This window comes from Podarcis melisellensis (assembly GCF_964234715.1).
Source record: "Podarcis melisellensis genome assembly, chromosome: 6".
NCBI lineage: Eukaryota > Metazoa > Chordata > Lepidosauria > Squamata > Lacertidae > Podarcis > Podarcis melisellensis.
Window position 1 is genome coordinate 31,371,967 of NC_138538.1, and position 21,907 is coordinate 31,393,873.

At 43.3% G+C, this 21,907-nt stretch overlaps 3 protein-coding genes across 9 annotated transcripts in view; 1 reads left to right on the forward strand and 2 right to left on the reverse strand.

Annotated features, from left to right (window-relative positions):
- Positions 1-672: 672 nt before the first annotated feature.
- Positions 673-3,478, reverse strand: LOC309372569 (putative G-protein coupled receptor 139). The gene is made up of 2 exons (XM_081916243.1): positions 3,350-3,478; positions 673-1,968 (listed from the first exon to the last, which is right to left on the reverse strand). Exons 1-2 carry the CDS (start codon positions 3,420-3,422, stop codon positions 1,043-1,045), a joined length of 999 nt encoding a protein of 332 aa, XP_081772369.1. The 5' UTR covers positions 3,423-3,478; the 3' UTR covers positions 673-1,042.
- A 2,503-nt stretch (positions 3,479-5,981) lies between these two features.
- Positions 5,982-14,410, reverse strand: TMEM183A (transmembrane protein 183A). The gene is given in 9 exon segments (XM_081914455.1): positions 5,982-6,269; positions 6,490-6,645; positions 6,850-6,924; positions 8,901-9,081; positions 10,695-10,854; positions 12,279-12,431; positions 14,004-14,093; positions 14,189-14,255; positions 14,258-14,410. Coding segments are annotated over 9 exon segments (1,101 nt in total). The 5' UTR covers positions 14,294-14,410; the 3' UTR covers positions 5,982-6,086.
- Positions 14,411-19,397: 4,987 nt separating this feature from the next.
- Positions 19,398-21,907, forward strand: part of PPFIA4 (PTPRF interacting protein alpha 4) — a 103,681-nt gene continuing 101,171 nt past the window's right edge. For 6 of the 7 annotated variants that reach the window (XM_081914376.1, XM_081914378.1, XM_081914379.1 and 3 more), the window contains exon 1: positions 19,398-19,516. The gene's annotated coding sequence lies outside the window, so the exon portion shown is untranslated. The remainder of the gene's footprint in view (positions 19,517-21,907) is intronic. The other variant, XM_081914377.1, reaches the window with a different exon arrangement.

The window sequence follows — 21,907 nt, forward strand, 5'->3', positions numbered from 1 at the left end:
GTCTTACAGGAAATTAAATGTATGGGGAACTGATAGTACAAATATATTTCCCTCCCCGCTTCCCTGTATGTTTGTTCAGCATTAATAAAGCATGTGGGTGTTAAATCTCACAGGAATCAAGTACAAGGGCAGAGAGGCGGCCATTTAATCCATGATTTCTGCTTCCAGTGCCAGGGCTGTGCTGTTTAGATCTGTATTGTGGCTCTGAAATGATACAGATGTCCAACCCACCACAAGATTGGACAGGCGTTTTACCGTACACAATTTGACACCAAAGCAAAGCAGAACTAAGCAGTAGAATTCTGCTATACTCAGAAAGGTACACATTACTGAGCAAATGTAAGGGTTATTAGTAGTGTGTGGGAGGAAGAAACAGATTTCTCTACAAGAAGCAAAGTCAGCGCTATCGGCTTCCGCTACTTCAGGCAGTGGGCTGTTGCTATTTTAGGCTGGGCTTCAGCTACACAGAATGCACAATTATAGTTATTATTATTCAGTGCTTCTTTTCTGGGGGTACGCAAGGGTATGCAGTACCAGCACTCCCCGCCCCCTGCAAATGTTAAAAGTGCACTTACTGTAACAATGGTACTGTTGTTGTTATTATTATTTATTCCATTTACCGTATATACCACCATTCATCAAAAGATCTCAGGGCGGTTCACAAATAAAGACCCTTCTCTCTGCCTGAAAGAGTAGGAGGCTGGTGATCAAATGAAGCAGACGGTGCTGGTACATGTGGTGTTTGTGTGTGTGTGTGCAGAGGCTGTTTAAATAGTGGGAGGCAGTGTGAAAATATATGTATCAGTGGATTGGTAATGGCCCAGCAAATTCTTTCAAAATCATGGGAGAAACTCATCCCTTTGGGTGCCTTTGCTGCTGTCACTGAAAAGCAGGCATCCAGGTAGGCTGAAGCTGTGAGCCATTGGGACATGGAACCAGTTGCATCTTCCCACTTGCAAGAGCACTGAAGGCAGAGCTCAGGTGGCCTGACTCAGCTGCAAAATAGATGTATCATAATATCTCTGTTGGATGGTATGTTGTTCTATGCCTGGAAAACAACAGGTAGGGTTTTTCTTTTTGCTTGCCAGGGATGCACGATGATCTTCAGATACCGGATAAGCTCCCTTCGGAAGGCAGATTGGGTGCAGGCATAGAGATACATATTGGCAGCAGTGTTGGTCATTTCCAGCATGGTCCCTATATCTGCCACAATGTTTATGGTCTTGGAGTAATCTTTCCTTTCTATGTCATAGTAGCAGGTCTTGATGATGATTTGGGTAACAAACCTTGTGGTACAGAGATAGGCAAATGTCATTGAAACTGTCACCAGGAGGATCACGGACTTCTTTTTTGGTTTCCCTAAGTGGGTTTTAGGTGGGGTTCTATGCAACACCTCTCGAGAGAGACAGTGCACTTTGTTATGGCGCATTATCTGTCTTAGAATGAGGCTGTTCAAGGTGAAGATGATGGTGTATGGGATAATATAGAGCAGAGAAGTCTGAAACCACACAAGCCCTTCAACGTATGTTCTGGAGAGCTTAGGGTTATACTTGCAGATAGAAAGTCCTGTAGCATTCTCCACCGCCGAATAGTTTGACCAGTAATGGGGAATGGCCACAATGTAGCTGCAGACATGGATCACACCAATAGCATACAGTGTGTTCCTGGCAGAACAGATCCTCATCTTTAGCCTGAAGGTGTTGATAGTGATAAAGCGCTCAATGGTGAAGGAGACCACCAGCCAGACAGAAGTGTTGACTGCACCATAACAGAAAACATCCCGCAGGGTACACCAGGGGTCACTGTACCAGAATGGTCTTTCACTGAAATGTTCTGTGACCATCTCAAGGAGGACAAAAAGAACAAGGACCACTGTGTCCGAGAAGGACATGGCCATGAGGTGGTACCGACTGGAAGGGGCAATACGACAGTTCTTTCGCCACAAGATGAACAATGTCATAATATTTGCTGCAATGAAAAACAAGACCATGTAACCCAAGAACCAGGACCAAATTCCGTACCTGGAAGCCTGTAATCAATAAACCGTATGCCTAATACACGTCAGTGTAGCCCTGACCCCACCCGCTTTGTGCCTTGGCCCTGTATTTTCACAACACTTTTGTCTTCTTGTGTCCCCTCCACTCTGCCGTTCCCTAGACCTGTTTCCTCCGCTAACCCTTATATCTGCTTGTTCTGTTTATTCCTTCAGCTACCCTTCACCTCAACTGAGGGACCTCGTCTCAGTTTAGCAGCCCGTTTACTCTCCACATACCTCCCCAAAATCTGTATGAAGTATGGATCCCAAATATACAACATTCTCCTCTCTCATAGATGTTGAGCTACAAACATTCCGTTGCTGTTTCCTTCTCCCTGAGCAATTCAAATATTTGGAAACACTGTCCCATCAGCTCACTCAATTGGCTTCCCCATTGCAATTATTACTGCAGATAAGTCCATCGTACATGTTGGGTAAACTATTGCTCAGCTGGCAACCAAGGATCAGGTTCCAAGAGAAAATAAAGCCAATAGAGCTTCCTCTTTCATGGCACTATGCTAAGGGGTTGTATCCAGCATTTGGCATCCAACCGAGTAAGCTTTTCAACAAGTTCTCCAGTTGTAGAGTCAGAATATAAAAATGCATTTCTGCCAATGGACTCACACAAGGTATCTAAAATAAAGATACCAAACCACCTTGTGTGAATACATTGACAGAAAGGCACTTTTTATGTTCTGACACTACAACTGTGGAGTAAGTCAACAGAATTTTCTCAGGCCACTGGTGGTCCTTCAGGAGCTAAATTCTACCCTGTTCTATCCCCTGCAAATTGGGAAGAAGAGGAGTTATTTAGATTATCATTCAGCATCCTAAAACATCTATGACTGTTTCTCTCATATTATTTTTAAATAGTTCCAATGCTATCAGTGTAAACACATTTGAAGTAAATTTCAAGACAGTTGCAAGTCATGATATGTCAGCTGAAGATCACCGAGAAATAAGCTCAAAGCAGGCTCAGCTGGAATACTGATTTGTAAACATCTCTAATGGGTGTCAGAAGATGGAAGAACTGCATGAGAATCACTTACAAACATTATACAGGCTGTCAGAAATCCCAAGGACACAAGAGGGAGAGCAGCTTCTAAAGCACGACCCAGACTGTTTTTCTCTCCTCATTCAAAACTGTATTTTTCTTCTCCCCTTTTAGTGAGAAGCCCCCCCCCCCCCGCATCGCTGACTGTTGCTGTACCAGACATTAAATCTTTGTTGCTTCTGTGGTTGCATCCCTTGCTCAGGAAGACAGCCCAATTTTGGAAGACATTTCTAATTGCTGCTTACGTCCAGCATACTTACACGGGATCCCGATTATTGCTAGAAGTGGATAGAACACTTTATTTAGTGTTACCATCCAGTGTTCTGACGGCATTCTGAAATCCAGTTCTCTGGCAAATGTCTTGTCTGCTAGTGTTAAAAGACAGCCCAGTATTTTCTTATGACAGGACTGTCCTGTGTTTATCTTCCTAATTGCTATCTGTTTAAATAATCAGTAACTTAATTTAATTTAGCACCTACAAATCTCAGGTTAATTATTATCAGGTTAGTTATGAAAGGAGAGGATATGCACAGAGACAAGATTATGAGCACAAAATTAAACATGATCAACTAAAGTGGTAGAATAAGGTAATGGATATATCCGTAAATTCTCTAGTGCAGGCAAAAAAAAGGATGGATGCTGCTCTAGGTTCATGATTAAATTTTAGCCTTATTTTGTTTTAAATTTGTCCCACTTGTCTCTGATTTTACTCTTTAACATGTTTCTTGCTATTGCAACTTTGATTGCCTTTCATATGACAAGAATTTGCTTTTTGTATTTCAGTTTTATGGCTCACGAGGAAGGAAAAATTTAACTCAGAAAATGCCAAATGCCACTTGACACCAACACCTGAAATGTTCTTCTGTTTGGAAAGCCAAACACACTGATCTTTGCAGTATAGAAGAACTACGCACCAAGCAGAAAGCCTCCCACTATTAAGGTGATAATCAGATAAAAGGTCCCAGGAGAACTGAAATAGGGGTATCAAATAGAAGAAAAGGAAATGTGAGGAAACCGTGCCGTTGCAAAAACCCATACAAGATCTAATAAATGCAAGAGTTGTAGAAGTCAAAACCACAGTGAAGAGAAGCAGCAAGTGCAAGAATCTCTTGAGCCAGTCACCAGTTTCACCTCAAACCATGTTATGTGTAGTTTGAATTTGATCTTTATAATAATAGAGTTTTAACAGTATTCAAAGTAGGATTATATATAGATGTTATTTCTGTTTACTTATAAGCCACTCTGGCAGTTTTTCTGGCTGAAGAGTGGGCTATAAATGCTTTGAATGAATACATAAAATGCCCACCAAGTGTGCTCTCTGTGTGTGTATATAAAGAGAAAAGAGCTGCACCCGAGTGGGAGGGATAGTGCAAATTCAGGTTCCCTTTAAAGCTAGCTCCCACACCACTTTCTTTTCCTTAGCCTGTGATTTTCCCATTGGTTCCTTCACTTGCATACATCTGCTGCTCTTAGCTGTTTCCTATTCAAATAGAACCCACCTTCAATTTGTTAGCAAAGTAACTACTGCATTGTCCAAGCCTGAGATAGTACTTCCAGACAATAGCCATCTCATTTGAATGCCCAGCTTCAATTCTTTATCCTTTACTTTGTGGCTTGTTAATGCAAGTCACAGACCCCTTTCCTTCCTATGCATCACCTGTTTGATACCTAAATGGGTAGGAAGTGAGGGTTAGGTGTAGTGTAATGACCATGAATATGAAAAGGCAGGGTCTCCCTCAAGTAGCATTTAGCAAAGGTGCTAAATAGACAGGGGGGAGACACTATTTGCCAGATGAAAGGTTGCAGATTTCCTACATATTTATTGTCTTATCTTACTTCCTCACATCTTGTCAATGGGCTCTTCATCGGCCTGCACTACTGAATAGCTCAAGAGGAAGAGGCAAGACTTGCAGAGGTTTAATAATTTCTACAATTAATGGGTGGTATTAAATTAAGTAACTGTGCAAGCCCAAGTTCCACCTGGGCAACAGGACTTTCCCTCCCCCTCCCTAACCAAAATATACTTCAAAGTATTAGGGAAAGCCACAGAACATATTTAATTGGTGCACGGGGGGAGAAGGGGAAAATGTTCTGTGAATACAACCCAATGACATTATGTTAAAACTTGTTTTGCCCAACTGTCTACCCTAACACTACACTTTGGTGACCATGTATCTTCTTTCTATAGCTAAGAAAAATGGAGCCTTATGAGCAAGTTGCTTATAGAATTTTCCAGTATTTTGGCTAGTATATTATCCAAGTCAGAAGTGACTTTGTTATAGACCAATTACTCCAAGAAATCCTAATAAGCTAGCAAGGTAGTAAGCATTCCTCCAATTACTGCAAAATGGAAACTAAACAGTTCCCTGAAGTACAGTACACAGGGAAGTAGTTAAATAGCATGTGCAAGCAGACCGAGCTAAAGAGAACTTTATACTACAGCCAGTATCTTCTGAAGACACACATTTAAGCAATTCAGCTCTCAGTTCTATTTCACATTTGTTCTACAAAGATAGTCTGCGAACCGTTATGTCCAAGGCATAGAGTGAGTAAGTCCTGCTAAGAGTAATCAAGACTGGTGAGGATATATAACCCTGCAGTCCTTGTAGTTTCCTTACTGAGTACACCAGTCTAAGTATGCTGTAAAGAGATCACCAGAAACTATCACTTTAACTTGGATATACCACTAGTACCTGAACTGTCATTCTATATAGAAACAATAGGCTTTTCTCATGTAGGTGGTGATAATTTTCACTGGCACCAGACAAGTTTTAGCTGAAGCTTCCCCCACACCACCCACCCCAAGATCATAAAATGCCTTCCGTAAGTGCTCCTGCAACCTTATAATAAAATATTCCTTCCATTGCTGACCAAATACAGAGACTTGGCGTATCAAGTTTAGTCATTTATGGAGATGGTATATAGTATATAGTCTACAAATATAACCAGGATTCTTGAATTTTTTTCCAGTTCATATGACAAACTACTTGAGAGTTTTCAGGTGTATGAAGAAGGGAACTGTGGATGCCACCAATCAAAAAGACGCACACTGTGCACAGGGTCCATTACAACTTGCACTCCATGGTCAAATCTGTGTTTCTTGCCACTCCAAACTGGAGAATCATGGAACACCATTTTCACTCTGTGATGCCTCATGTCGGTGCTCACATTTATCGTGAACTGCAAATAAGATAAATCAGAAACATCAAGATCTGGACCTGTCAAATATGAACGCTATTTACTATAGGATTTGAATGTGCAAATTTTAAGAATAAGCTTTATCATTTGAGGAAATACTTCTTCACAATATAATATTTTTTTCTAGCAAAACTGGTAGAAAGATTGCACAGGACATAGTTTTGAAGCTATGGTTGAAAAGTACAGAAGTTCTAACACTTACCAAAGTAACTGTCATGCCCATGACTATAGGAATATATATGAAATCAAGAGTAGTGATCTGCAGCAGACAGCAGTCTTGGTCAGGGTTCATGTGGACATCTTTGTACCGGATGGGTGGTTGAAGATGTTTCAAACACTTATTCTTGAAAGACTTATTCTTGAAAGAAATATGCCCATTAGTTTGCTAGAAATTGATTCCATATCTATAAACTTTCATAACTGCAGACTATTCCTGAAATACTGGATTGCTGCTTTTTATGTCTGTTTTTAATTGTGGTTTAATATTATAAGTTTATTATTTTACTATATTGTGGAATATAAATAACATCCATGAAATTACTAAGTTGTTTAGCTTTCATACCTGCTTTTGGAATTTGAAGCTGAATTCCCACAGTGAAGGCTGTCGACCAACTTTTTTAGACCAGAAAAGCAGACACTGATGCAGGAAAGAGAAAGGTTTCTTTTTAAAACAACAACAACACTATAGCTTTAAAGCAGTTTGTACAAACATAATCAAATTAATACACTTTGCATTGCCCATGAATCAAATTGTTATTTTTTTACAGTGCTATGAGGCAGCATAACACTTGCTAAAAGCTTAAAACATGCTTCTGCCCCAAACATTACATGTGAAATCTGTGTCAAACATGACACAAACCAGTCATGCAATATAGCTATTTGCACATAGCACTCACATTGAAACACCTGAAAGTAAAGAAACCAAGAGCAGAAAAGTGACAATAAGATGAACTAGTGGTTTATTATTAGTTGAAGCTTCAGGGCACATAGCTGTGCATTCAGGTTAGGGGCATATATTCTGTAGAGAAGTTTATAATCACACGGGGCAATTTACACCTACAGTTATCAAGGTGCAGTTGGTGCAGAATGATTGCTGACAGGGCTAAAGACTTGTCAGCATCTTAATGCTCAGAGATCTACAGATTGCAGATTTGCTAGCGGGCCAGGTTATGTATTTTAACTTGTGTATGTTTTCAAGTTGAGTTGTATTTTTCTTGACTTTACTGTTTTATCTTTTGTAAACCGCTGAGCTTTTATTATTATTAAACAATTCCCTCCAAAAGAGAGAGAAAAAGACCCAAGCCCAAAGGCAACAATTGCTGATTCATTCTTCTTATAGACAATAAGAGGGACACTCTTTTATTCAAGGGTGATTCTTCCTTTTAGACCTAGGTATTGTATAGATAAGAGCCTACACTAGTAACAGTCTGTCTATTGTAAGCAACAAACCTTCATTCTTTATAAAGGAGACATGCACAAGCCAAATTTTAGTTAAGTTCAGAAGCATGCAGCAAGCAGCTTTCATGCAAACTTGCCTCTCCTCATAGCTTGTCAGAAGCATGCTCCCCTATTAATTATCCCACTCCTCTGAGCAGCCTTGGGTATGAGTTACAAGGAGGAAAGTAGTTTAACACATGAATACCTCCTAAGGGGCTGAGGACGTCATCCACATGTCAGCTGCCCTATCCTTCAGATGTGTACCATGTGGCCTGCTGCTCCAAACAGTGGGGATGTCTTTAAGGGCAAACTTCTGCTGACACCACAACGGCTCCAGTGTCCCACAGAAGCTACACTGGGAAAGAGAAAGGGAAATTAAATACAAGATCTGGATTCAGTAACCAAAGGGTCCAAGCTCCTCTGCCTTGCATGCTCAATGCGGTCATCTCCCGTAAGAGAGAGACTAAATGAGGAATACCCAAATCAAAGTGTAGAGGCTCTGTGGCTGCACAGTGCGCAAACACACTGCTATATACACAAGTACGTAACTTGCATTTCAATAATGCAAAGGTGCAATGAAGTAAGATTGATGGCAAATGCCTACGCTTACAGAATTTAAGCAAAACCATAACTGTTACTGCAACACAGATTTTTGACATTTAATTTCCTTTTATAAAGTTAATTTACAAATACATGGGATGTAGATTGTTAGTATGACTGCACTATTAGCTGTGGACACCAAAGCCGTTGTGATGTGAACATGAAGAATCAAAGATGTCAATCCTTCTTTTCCATTAGATTGGGAACTGGCTAGCTCACAACCTCCTAGGAAAGAAAAAATTGACAAGGGAGTACAAGCTGCTTTGAAACAGATATTAGTTGTGCATACAACTGCCAATGGACAAGGAAAATGTTAATCTTGTATTTTAAGAGTAAACATCTTAATTTCTGCTTTGGCAGGTCAAAGATCAGGCACTCATAGAATAAGATGCCCTTAGAAATCCAGAGCCAAGGCTTTAATAAACAGTAAGTAAATATGCACAAATGTGCTGTTGGCAAAAACAAATCCTGTCCAAAATGTGAGTTGAGAAGTAGGCTCAAACACATGCATTTCATTGCTTCAACAGAAATACAACACCACACCACTTGGATAAGAGCACATTTATTCAAACTTACTTTTGAATTTTTGAGAGTGCTTGGTGTAGTTTCTGGGATAGCTGGATTCCTGGCTACCTGAGAAACAAAAGGTCTGTACATGTGGTACAAAGACCGAATTACACACGCACGAAGGCAATACAACTTTTCCACTGACTCTGGCTGTAAACGGACCGGAAGGCATGCATTTCTGTTGTAGTGCCTAAAATGCAAACAAAAATTCATGTAAGACAAATACTAAATTTCATGCAGACTACTTAAACCAGTGTTTCTCAGACAGAGTTTGCTCCCCCTTTTGAGATGTATTCTGTTTTTGGCCACACCCTCTCCAAATCCAGTACCAACTATCTGTTCCACATAATGTCGAGCATAGATTCATTTGAAGTTATGTTCATGTAGCCTGGCTGTGTGTCAAAGAGGTCTATGGATTGGAGCACTAAGCCAACACTGGAATTAGAATGAGAACTCCACAAGGCATCTTAACATCTCCTAATAAAAAAAGTGGAAGAGCAATGACCCTCACTAAAACTAATGTGAAGAGTGCATGCAGCCCACTCATATATCTTAGTTGGTGAGGGAAGGGAGGTTCCATCTGCCTCAGCATCCCTGTCCTTTTAGGTAAACCCAGAAAAATACTAAAAATGGCAGGTATCTGACAAAGTCAGACTAAGATTTGACCCACTGAAATCAATGGACTAAAGTTAGTAAAGTTCATCATTTTATTTGGTCTGCTCCAAGTATGAAAGTCATATATCACCCTATAACACCCCCCGTCACATTTATTTTAAATGTTTGCCACCATGGATTTTTCTCCTGCACTATTCGTCAACATATGGATAATCAAAGTCCAGGTTTATAGTGGAGAACCAGATAGTTCAGCATTCTAAAAATGCTGATCATACCTACGTGAAAAATCTTGTTAGTAAGATTAATATAGAAAAAAATTGAGAAGGAATACTAGTTGAATGTACCATGTCATTATGCCTTTCCCCATTCTCATTCATCTATTTATCATGTACCATATACTTCTGATAACCAGATTGTTGGAAAATGCCCTGGGGGTGCCCCTGCAACCCCGAACTCCAAGCGTCCTCTGGTATGCGCAGCTCTGGAAAAGGCATTTCTCTTCTTCTCCAGTACACTTCAGCGACATATATCAAATGATATATGCACGCTAATCTTCTAGCTTAACACAGCAAGACGTGTGAGACACTGTAGAGCTAATCTACGTATTTATTTACACACCACGTACAGACAAAGGATTCAGGCGTCTTCTCTCTCCAGTTCCGAGAGAACAGGCAGAAGTAAAAGCAAAAGAACAGTGCAATAGCTAATACAGCGGAAGAGATAAGACTGTCTAAGCATTGCTCACCCATATTTTAATACCCTCCCTCACACAGTTAAATACAAGTGCAGTCACATTAACAGCAATTAGTATATTTACAGTTACAGTTGCTTTAGCAGAAGCTGAAAAAAATGAGTACTACACAAAACACTGAGCTGGTCAGCATAGTGATATAGCCAATGATGCCTCTTTGCTGTGATGCAGACACTGGTGTGCTTTCCTTGTCCATCGTTCATAAAGCCGATGCAAAGCTTTGTGTCAAAATCCAGTGAGCCATATAATATCTCCCTACTGCTGCACAAGAAAAGAATTCCATTAATTTGACCTCCATGCAGTGTGCCAGTTATATGTAATGCACATGGGAGGACTGCAGACCACATCCTGCACCAAAACTAGCCTACAGTTCCATTCTCCATTCTTCCTGTATGATGAATTACTACTGACAAAAAAACAGTTATAAATTGTCATACCTTCTATAAAGTCTGGTCCAAAAGGCAGCAGTGCAAGTGACAATCCAGGCTTTTCTACAGATAAGAGAAAAATTCACAGTATCTTCTGGACGTATGTAGGAAGCCAGCACCAACCAAATATCAATGGGATAGTCTTTGCCTATCACCTCATCAGAATCATCTGAAGGAAAGGGGGGAAACCGTTACTGACACTCATCCTATCAAGTCTTCAAGGCTAGCAAGACATGGACATTGCTTTGCTAGAACTAGGCTCCAAAGTGAAATTTACAACACCTTGCATCATGGTGTAAAGTTAGCCCTCTCCATTGCCCCTTTTCTTGGTTGATTATTAATGGCTACTTTATTCTGGCAGGCTTTTGTCATATGTGGTTAATAAATGTTTTTAGGCTTGATTTTAATTGTTGATCCAACCTCCTTGGTTGACTGTTTAATATCTCCACACACGCTGTCAGGGGCTCAGGAGCAGAGGCACAGGAGAGGGAGGAAATGGAAAGCGAGGGGGAGGAATCCGAGGGGAGCGTAAGCGATGACAGTGGTCTGAGGAATTCCCTGAGTCTCTCCAGCGAATCGGAAGATTCACAGAAGGGGGCGCCCATGGCCAGAGCAAGGGGGGTGCCTAGGGGGACACCCCAGGAAGAAGGGGCCAGAGGGGACTCAGAGAGCAGCAGTTGGAAATCAGGACCAGCTTCCCCACCAGAGCGCAGTGGGGGGGAGGAGTCCCAGGTATCGGGATCAGGCTGCTCACCACCAGCGAGAGGAGATGAGTCAGGATTGACCACGCCTCCATCGGAGAGCGCGGAAACGGTCGAGAGGAAGGTTGGAGGCTGGGCGCGCGTGCCAAGTTCAAATGTACAGGCGAGCGGCACAGCAGGTAGCCCGGATAGAGAGCCAGGTCCTAAAGCCCGCCGGAAGGAGGGACAAGAGTCAGGGGGGTGGGTCAGCGTAAGAAGAGTCCTGAAAGGAGGAGACCCCAGGGGGCAGAAGGACCCAGAGGAGGAAAGAACAACGGAAGAGGTGGAGTAAGGCTAGAGTCTTAAACTGGTGTACAGGGGGCGGAGACTCAGACGGAGCTTCGCCGGTCTAGGTTCTAGACGTAGAGCTGCATGCTGCGGCTTGTAAATGGAAACTGAACTTCAATAAAGACTTTTGTACATTACAACCGGCTAGCGTTGGTCCTCTGTGAGCTGGGACCTGGAGGCAGCTCTGACACACGCCTCAAGGCAATGTACAGTGTCAAGTATGTTACAATCAAGAACCTGGCAGTTAGTCTTTGCTCCCCAGCAAGTGCTAGGAAGTTATCAGCATAGTTAGCTGTAATATAAAGAGTTGCCCATTCAAACAACTTCATCTTCTAAGATCATATTTCAGGCAGCCAATTAACTGACTCAAGTTCAACCAGTAAGTTTCATGGCTGGAACATGTCTACAATGGCTTTTGGCTAAGGTTTTTACCAGCCTCAGAGGTAGTAAAAAGGAAGCTTGCATACCAAATAAGGATAGAAACTTGAGAAACTATATAGCTCTCTCTCACACAAAGTAATTAATTTGACAATTGGGAATGAGATTAAATCAACTCAGCTCTTACCTTTATGCCTCTTGCTTTTCTTTTTTCCAGACAATATTGTATCATTGGTGATATCCTTAGAATCCATTTCATCACAACTATCACAAGATTCTGCCACTGATAACACTTCATCAGTAGGCACATAAGAGGCTTCCAAACCACAAAGTGATTTTGCTAAAACCACAAAGAAAGAACATATTAAGATACAAGAGCTGGCAAATATATGTTGAATGTTATCCTAGTAATCCAACTGTTAGAGCAAAAATAAATAGCCAACTGGTAGTTTCAAAAACAACATGGAGCCTATTTTACCAAGTGTGATTTGCTATCTGCACTAGTGGTGAAATTTCCAATTACTGGAAGTAGTGTGGTAGCACAAAATGTTCAGCTTCAAAGTAAATTAGTTTACGGTCCAGATTCCCTAAGGAATGGAAGTTACCAGTTTGGCTCTGATTAAAACTTTACACAGGAGAAGGTCAAGAGCAGGGAAGCTATGATGGGAATTAGGCAAGCCAAGACAGGGAGTCCAGAGGCAGTCTGGACTCTGGGTCTGAAGGAAGGGTGAACAGCAAGCAACAGACTAAGTAAGAGAAATCTGAACATATGGTAAGAGAGAATGGGGCTTGAGAAAAAGTTCAGAGGTGACAGGGAAACTGATACAAGAAGAATCAAAGAAAAGTTTGCTTAGTATACAGAGGACTTTTAGGTAGGCTAGCTCATAACACATTCTGGTTACAGAAAGCAAGCAAGAGAGTAGTGGTCTGAAAAGCAGGAAACTTGAGTCAATAGATGATTGAAAAATGGAGTTGGGGAGGAAGAAATAAGAAGAGCCAAAAAGAAAATGGGACTGGTGCAATGATATATGTTTGTCCTACACCTAGAGGAGAAGCTGTGTACACACATACATGTTTTTATTTGTACTCCGCCTTCCCATAGTTAAAACCATGCTCAAGGCAGAATACAACAAGAAAATACACAATTACAAACATAATTAAGGTAGTCATAAACAATAATTGAACAGCAGAAAGTACACAACCAAATCAAGCATTTTCCAGATAAATCATAAGATGTAAAATGGGGAAGGGAGATTTGGATTTGGAGCATTGTGGAATCGGGACATGAGAGGGGATAGCACTCCTCAATCTAAACTGCACATAGAAATTCTGTCATTTGCATCTTCAGCTGTTTGTGCATTTAGAGCAGTAACGGGGCCAAAAAGCAGATATGATAAAAGCAAGTAGCTGAATTTTATTTATTGATTGATACTAACCATCTGGTTATTTGACTACAGGGCTCTAATAGTTTGTTAGCCTATAACAGCGTTTTCTACGGTTCTGATAGCGAGCATACCATTTCTTCAGAATGAAAAGATTACAGGGATGTGCTCATTCTTCTGTTCTAAAGGCCTACATATACATGCATCAAGAACACATGGAGCCTCCTACACTGATAAGTCTACAGTGATGAAAACAATTAATATAGTTGCTTAGTGTCTTGTCCTGGTGGGCAATGTGGTGGTCCCAGGTGCCACGATTAGACCATACATTGGGACCTAATTCAATCCTGCAGTGTTTACGATATTTTTTTGGGGGGGAGGGTAGAGGAAGGCAAGAGGGCACCCGAAAGCGTTGGACACCAAAATACAGACTGCTAATTTTTTAATGCCAACATGCTCTAAGTGGCCTCTGTAACGACTCTCCAGGTCGGGGGGAAAACTCCCCGCCGGCCATTCAAGCCCGAACTCACCTTCCTGCTGCAGCGCGTTGGCCACAGCCTTTTTCACGCGGCCGGATTTCACCACGGAGGGGTCCGAATTCGCATAATCGGCTACGGTCACTACGGGCAAAAAAACGAGAGTTTAAGGATCCGGAACAATAATGGCCGACTCCCTCCCCCCGCCCCGTCACTAGCACTGGGCCTCAGCGACTCACCGCGCTCTAAGCAGACGTCGCCGGCCCGAGCCTTGAGACGTTTCCGGGCCCCGCGTTTACGCATGGCAAAGTGGACGCGGTTACTGGCCGGTCTCGGGGCGCCATTTCCTCGGCGACAGCCAGGCCGTGGAGCCTCGCTCGTCGGCTCCAGGCAGCTCCTCAGCCATCCCCGCTGCGGCCGGCCCCGTAAACCGACGTTACCGGCAACTCTCGCGACATCCAGAAGCGCCCCGGCGCGCGAGACGGACGCAATCGGCCGACGACGCCGACCCGCCACGTCATCAGCCTGCGAAAGTCGCGGCGGCCAGTTGAGGCGCGCAGGGCAGTGTGGCTTCTCCCCGCTGCACTTGCCTCGTTTCTCACCGACGGGAAAGTGGTTGTGCGCCGCCGCCGCCGCCGATGCGTTTTCATGCGATATCTCTTCTTGAAAACAACACCACGGGTCCTTCCTCTTTTTAAGGCTTTCCCACGATCCTGCGCCCCAAGTGCGCCCCTTTCAAAGGGACAGGGTGGCACCGTATAAAGAACTGCGATCAGATTTCCGTTCAGCTTAAGCTTTAAATCACTCTCAGGCGACCCATTTAACAAAGTTGTTGAGAGATCTTTTTCAGGATGAAACGCCAATATATTGTGAATTGCCTTCTGGGCACTTTCCCCATCCAATAACTCCATACCACTCACTGATGAAAGAAATGTTGCAAACTTCGTTGATACCTCTAAGCGACTTTTAAAAGTGTTCTGCAGCATGATAGGCGAGATAATGAAATGTACATCTTTTTATTACTCTCCTCTACAGAAAGTTAAACAGAGTTCCTCCAAGGCAGGCATAGGCAAACTTGGCCCTCCAGATGTTTTGGGACTACAACTCCCATCATTCCCAGCTAACAGGACCAGTGGTCAGGGATGATGGGAAGTGTAGTCTCAAAACATCTGGAGGGCCGAGTTTACCTATGCCTGCTCCAAGGTCACCCCCACGGATCAGCAGAGTAGCTTTTACATACAACACCCCTTAAAAACATGGGGCAAACATCCGTCCCCAGCTATGCCCATGCTAGGTAGTAAAGTGGGTGATATCCAGACTAACCTACGGGAGGCCGCAACTTAAGTGAGGGTTACACTTCGGGGTTTGTACCAAAGCCAAAATTGCATATAATCAAAGCATATTGCTAAAGTTCCCTCCCCCTTGGACACCTGTCTGCCTTATTTTTTGCCATCTGCGTAAGCTGAATGTGCACAAGTTAAATGCATGTAAGTTGCCAGTGTACTGTACTTCAGTTTATTTCAACCTTCCCCACTCAGGTTCTAATAACTTTTACATTTTTTTCTCTCAAACAGTCGCCTCATCTTTTCTCCCAAGTTTCCCCAACTGAATTTGTATTATAATATCAAAGGATCTCACTCTAGCATAAACCTGAAAGCATTAAATTCTGATATATTGGCCTAGTTCACTTACCATCAGCTTTTTCTAGATGAGAGGAATCAATACTCTTTCTTCTTTCACACAACACTTACAGTTCCCCCTCCCATCTTCTAAACAGCTATAGCTGCTCCTGCTGATAAAATCATTACTTCCAGCAACTTAGCCAAGAATTACATATTTAGAGAGCAATAGGCTGTGATTTTTTTGTTTTACAGTAACGAAATAACTTGATTTATATAGACTAAGAAAGCCTATAAAAGCGAAACCAACAGAGCAGAATTCTTTATGCAATTTACCACATGGGGGGGGGGTGACCATAAATATGCTGCAAACAGATAAGGGAGGGGGAAAAGCTTAGCTTTCTCATAAGTGCAGATTGTTGATTTGCAAATATTAGCAAGTAAATTTTTTTAACATTGTCTCCTGCTTAATTGTAGATCAAGCTGCTGTTAAAGGCACAGCTGCAGGAACTGATTAAAATATAGATGTGTTGCCAATCTCAGAAGATCTAACAAAAAGCCCATTTTGGTTCAATCATTGTCTGCAAAATGTGTACACAGTTATATATTCAGTGTTAGAGGACTAAAGCCATTTATGTTTAAAATTAATTTCAGATAAATTAAGACTGCAATCCTAAACATGCACTTTCTGAGTAAACATGCATAGGATTGTGACAAAGTTTAGCAGTTATCTCACATGGGAAATTTAATTATTCAAATTTAGCTGATGATTTGCTATGTAGAATGCAGCAAGCTAAGTGGTCCAATGTCTTAATGTAATCTACACCAGACGCTAGGAAGCTGCTTTATTTTGTGCTGGTGTACATCCTAAGGCTTAATTAGATTTAGGCTGCCTGTAAGAAACTCCTTTTTAAATTTAAAAATACTTAATGGTTTTTAGCTCAAAACCATTAGCAACAGTTTAAACAGCTACAGAGAGTATGAGAACTATACCATTAAGGAGGCACTTTGTAGTGAATATAAATACTGTGTTCATCCTCCTAGACTACCTTTATGGTCTGCTACAGTGGATTGCAACCCTAAAGCCGCAGGTATTCATCCCTACTACTGTTCTTGTGCCACTGAAGAAAGTACAGAAGGCTGGAAAAAAATTGAAGTACTGTATTGAATTCAGTGGGACTTACCGGTAATCCTCAGCACCTTATGTATCTGTATTATACACTGTGCTTTGATGCGCTCAGACCATGATGTCAGATTTTTAAAAACAGGTGTTGGCACTTTCTGTGAGCTTGGACATTATTTTTTTGCCTAACATTAACTGGTTTCCTCTCCTATTTCACCTTTCTCTGCTCCAGCTTAGCCTTGATGCCAAAGGATATCTCAATATTTCATACTGCATCATGAATTAAATGTTTATTTATGGAAGTTGGCACTGGCTAATAATTCAGAACCTTCCTTCCTCTCCCAAGTACAGCTAGAAGTCATGTCTCCAGCAGAATAGAGAAAACTTGGAAAGAGGCCCATTTCCTAGCAGTAGTACATACTCCAGCCTAATAAGCTCCTTAGCTAGACTCCTTTAGATTAGCACATGGAAAATGAGTTTTTCAATCTTTTTACTTGGATCGTATATATATATATATATATGCAGGTTTTGGTGTCCTCGGGTGTCTTCCCGTGTAAAAGTTGGGGTGTCTAGGCGACGTTTCGACGAGGTCTCACTCGTCATCTTCAGGCTGGTGCTTTCGGCTTCTTGTTACTGGAACAGAGCAGGATCTCAGTGTTTGAGTTCCTATAAATACTGTTGAGGGGGTGTGGTGTATAGCCTCCAATGTTCTGGGCAGAGAGGAAGTTCCCAGGCTAGTGTGCCTTTTCTTCTTTTGTTCCTTAATTACTTGAGGGATATCTTGAGTGATTTCTTGAGTGATATCCTGAGTACCACTTAGGTGGGTCATTAGGTGTGGATTAGTTGCTAAAGTCTTTGTGTCTTGACCTCTTGAACTTTGTGAAGAGTTTTTCTGAGAAGATGGCTGTACTGCACTTAGTTGTGCTCTGGCTTGGCTTCGTGTATAGGGGCGAGCTGTGGTTTTGTGGCCTGTGTCAGCCAGATCTGTGTAGGGATTGCAGGGGGGTGCAGCATCCGGAGGTGCCACCATGGTTTGGCTACTGGATGGTGTCTGTAATTTATCTGTGGAGAGGGTCTGGGTTTGGGTCTGGTGTGGTTGATTGGTGATAGCGTTCTGTGTGCCTCTGGATCTGGTGTCAGTTTTTGTGGGGAGGGCTAATGACCCACCTAAGTGGTACTCAGGATATCACTCAAGAAATCACTCAAGATATCCCTCAAGTAATTAAGGAACAAAAGAAGAAAAGGCACACTAGCCTGGGAACTTCCTCTCTGCCCAGAACATTGGAGGCTATACACCACACCCCCTCAACAGTATTTATAGGAACTCAAACACTGAGATCCTGCTCTGTTCCAGTAACAAGAAGCCGAAAGCACCAGCCTGAAGATGACGAGTGAGACCTCGTCGAAACGTCGCCTAGACACCCCAACTTTTACACGGGAAGACACCCGAGGACACCAAAACCTGCATTCCTGTACCCGTGAAAATCTACGAAAGCAAATATATATATATATATATATATATATATATATATATATATATATATATTTGCTTTCGTAGATTTTCACGGGTACAGGAATGCAGGTTTTGGTGTCCTCGGGTGTCTTCCCGTGTAAAAGTTGGGGTGTCTAGGCGACGTCGAAACCTCGACGTCGGGTGTCTTCCCGTGTAAAAGTTGGGGTGTCTAGGCGACGACGAGACCTCGTCGAAACGTCGCCTAGACACCCCAACTTTTACACGGGAAGACACCCGAGGACACCAAAACCTGCATATATATATATATATATATATGTGTGTGTGTGTGTGTGTGTATGCAGGACCTTCTCCCAGAATTGAATAGCAATACTGTAGTGTGCAACTTGCACCCCAGTGCTATTTATTGGACTCTCAGCATAGCTGTCCATTTTCAGATTTGAAAATAAGGGGATCAGTAGCCTCACCTGTCCCGGGGACAGTCTACGGGATATCTAACAATCCGGGATAGCAGCGGGAAGCCGCGGGAAATAGTGCTGGAATAAGGGAATTTCCCGCAAAAAAAGGGAAGGTTGACAGCTATGACTCAGATAGGCGTCCATATAATCCCATTAATTACTGTGTGCTTTTAGGTAGCTCCCACTGTTTCCAATGGACAGTATTACTCATTTTAGTACATCCCCGCATAGGACTAAACCGGGACGGCATGATCTTATGCGCATTTACTCAATAACCAAGCCCCTTAAACCTGTGTTCCCTCACTTAGCTTGTGGGGAAGCCCCACTGAGCTCAACAGAACTTCAAACACGAACAGAATCGGGCTGTTGAACGCAAGCAGGTGGGTGTGCACTGCTATGTCCCGCTGAGAATGAGCATCAGCACCCACTTCCAAGGAGCAAGGATCATTCTGACTCCAAGCCAGCCAGCCACTCAACTCAAATGCTCTGATCCTCAGTATGCTTGGAGGAAATCCATCCCTCTGACATCAACGCGACTCCTTTTGCCAGGCAGCCGCGTTTAGGCTTGTCGTTTAGCAAATGACAAGGGACGTAAGAAATACTCCGTACCGCCAGCGCCGCTTTCTCCTTTTCCGCATGCGGAGAGGCGGGGCCAGAAGGAGCGGTCCTGAGAGCGCGGGGTAAGCGAGGGGGCGGGGCCTCGTCCTATTGAAACGGCGCTGGGAAATAATAGTGGAATAAAAGGGGGCGTGGCCTCCCAGGCAAGAGGCCGGCTCGGGGGCGTGGCCTCCGGCGAGCAGAGAAGGGTGAGGCGGCATGGGGGGCGGGGCCTTCCGCGAGCAGGGACGCTGCCGTGGTAGCGGCTGCGGTGCGCGAAAGCCTCCTTTCCGAAGCCGGTGAGTGGCGGTTGCTCCTGAGGGGAACGAGATGATGAGGGGGGAGGGGGGGAGAAAGAGAGCGCGGGGTGCTGCCTTCAGGTTGGTTACCTCAGCGCGCCTGAGGGCGACTTGCCCGGATGGAAGCGGGAGCAGGCGAAGCGAGGGAGCCGTTGTCTCGCTGAGGGGGCATTTTGCCGTGGTCGGGAATGCAAGGCGGCGGGGCGGTGGAGAAACGTGGCTGCCCTGTACCATCTTCGCCTCGCCGTTCTGAGGCGCTGCGGCTCGGCCGGGGTGGAGGCGGCTCGGGCGGGCGAAGCGAGCGTGACCACCCGCTCTTTCTCTCCAGGCCTCTGCCTGCCCGTCCTTGCCGCAGCATGTCAGTCAGAGAGCCCCCCTCGCCTGTTTCGCTCCGCCGCCGACGCCGCTGCTGCGGGGGGCGAATGAGGCCGCGAGCAGGTGCCCAGCGTGGCGGGCGGAGGCGCATCCATCGACGCCACCGTCCCTTTGGCTTCTCGGGCTCGCGTCATACCAGGGATGCTGGGAGTCGGGCAGGGTGGGAATGCGAAGCGAGGGTCTTTCTCAGCCCCTCCAAACCTTGGGGGGGGGGGAGTCTTCTGAGCTTAGCAGATATCGCCTGCCTCTCTTCTTCTGAAGCTACTTCGCTTCCACAGCATTGGAGGTAAAGGTGATGGGCGTAGACGGCGGTCACTCAGGGACCGCGACGCTTCAAGTGCTGGGAAAGAGTACCGTGCTCGTGTAGCCAAGCCTGGCCTTGCCAGTTCGCCACAGTCCAGTGTATTGATACTGATGATGCCCACAGAGTGAGAAGAGGGACGTGCGGGCCTAGTGCCATGTTTGCTGTGGCTTGTGGCTCTCATTGTGGAAAAGTAAAAAAGAATAAAAAGCTCCTGCTGGTTTATTTTCATTTTAAAACTTGGCACCTGCTTCTAATAGGAGTATGAATTCTTTTCCCTGTGTCTCTTAGAAGGTGTTCAGTTTCAGCTGCTTTTGTGTGGATCAGGGAGGGGTTATATTCAACACTTGGAAGATTATTATTAGAACCCAATGTATTTAGCTTAGAGATGGATTCTTTCGGTTTTGTAATTTGAGGCACAGATAGAGATCTGCAGTTGATATTCACTGTTTTACAAAACTGCGACTTTGCTTTCAGTTGGCGATTAGGATGTCATGTTATTGCATAATTATTATTTGCTTGTTGGGTGGTGTATTGTGAAATCCAGCCCATGTCACAGGGCTGTATTCCTTCCTAAAATATGAATGATATGTTTTTTTTAATATATATGATTCTATGAAATAGGAGCACTACACCATGGAACATTTGCATACTCTAATTACTTGGATCCCTCTCTTCTCAGCATTGCCATAATTTCCAAAGGTGATATGCGAAATGGCCCCTCCCTCTCCAGTACTTGTCCCGAAAATCTTAAAATGAAGCCTGAAATAAGGAGGAACAGATGGATGTGACAAATGGTTGAAAGAAACACAAGGGGAGAGCATGATAGTACAGAACAAGAGAAACAGCTGTCATAACACACCAGCTGCTGAACCATTCTTGAGCATTCTGTAAGCATCATGGCTGCTTTTTAAACTGTGTGTATGTATACACACACACAGAATTAGACAAAATAAGTGATTTCATCTACACTCAGATGTCACAAATGAATGCCTAAATGAAACTATGCCCCTTGCTTTTTAGTATCAAGTAATAAAATTCAGTCCTACATAAAATAAAAATGACAAGGTTGCAGCCTCCTACTCTAGCTCTTTAATCTGAAGCTTTTTTTAAGTGCTAGGAGTGTTCTTTCTATCCATGTGCCTCATACTTGCAAGCTATGTGGGGTCTATTGGTGATGCCCCTGTTAATCACTGTAGCCTGGTGTGAATGGATGAATAGGGTTGGCATAGGTAGCAGAGACAAATTGATTGTAGCACTACCCAGCAATGCTTACTGCAGTGGTTCTCAAACTTCTGTTTCTGGGCCACACTTTCAGAATAAAAAAATTGTTCATGCCACATTTGATAAGAAATACATGGGAAAATAAAAAGAAACAACTTCTAGCAGTGATTTATAACATAGAACATGACTACTCTATCATATGATCATGGTATAAAACAATGCAGATACTTAAGAATCTTAGAGTTGGAAAGGACCCTGAGGATCCTCTTCAATAAAGGAACCTTACTCAACATGTGGTCCCCCATTAAGTTTGAAACTATATCAGACTGCTTAGCTTTGCAAATGTGCTAGCAGTTTCATTGCTGCACCACTAAGAACATGAATCATTCCCAAAATATAATATTGATTGTCCTTGAATCTTCTCACCACACTTGCCATCCTCTCCTGCCACACCAGCATGATGCTTCACACCCTTTGAGAATCAATGGCTT

What these genes read in the sequence shown, in the direction of transcription:
- LOC309372569 (XM_081916243.1), bottom strand. Translation starts at nt 3,422, where the DNA reads ATGCCGTCAGAACACTGGATGGTAACACTAAATAAAGTGTTCTATCCA. An exon ending in AGCAATAATCGGGATCCCGT is followed by an intron (nt 1,969 to 3,349) that starts GTAAGTATGCTG and finishes TTTTCATTGCAG; the next exon opens with CAAATATTATGACATTGTTC.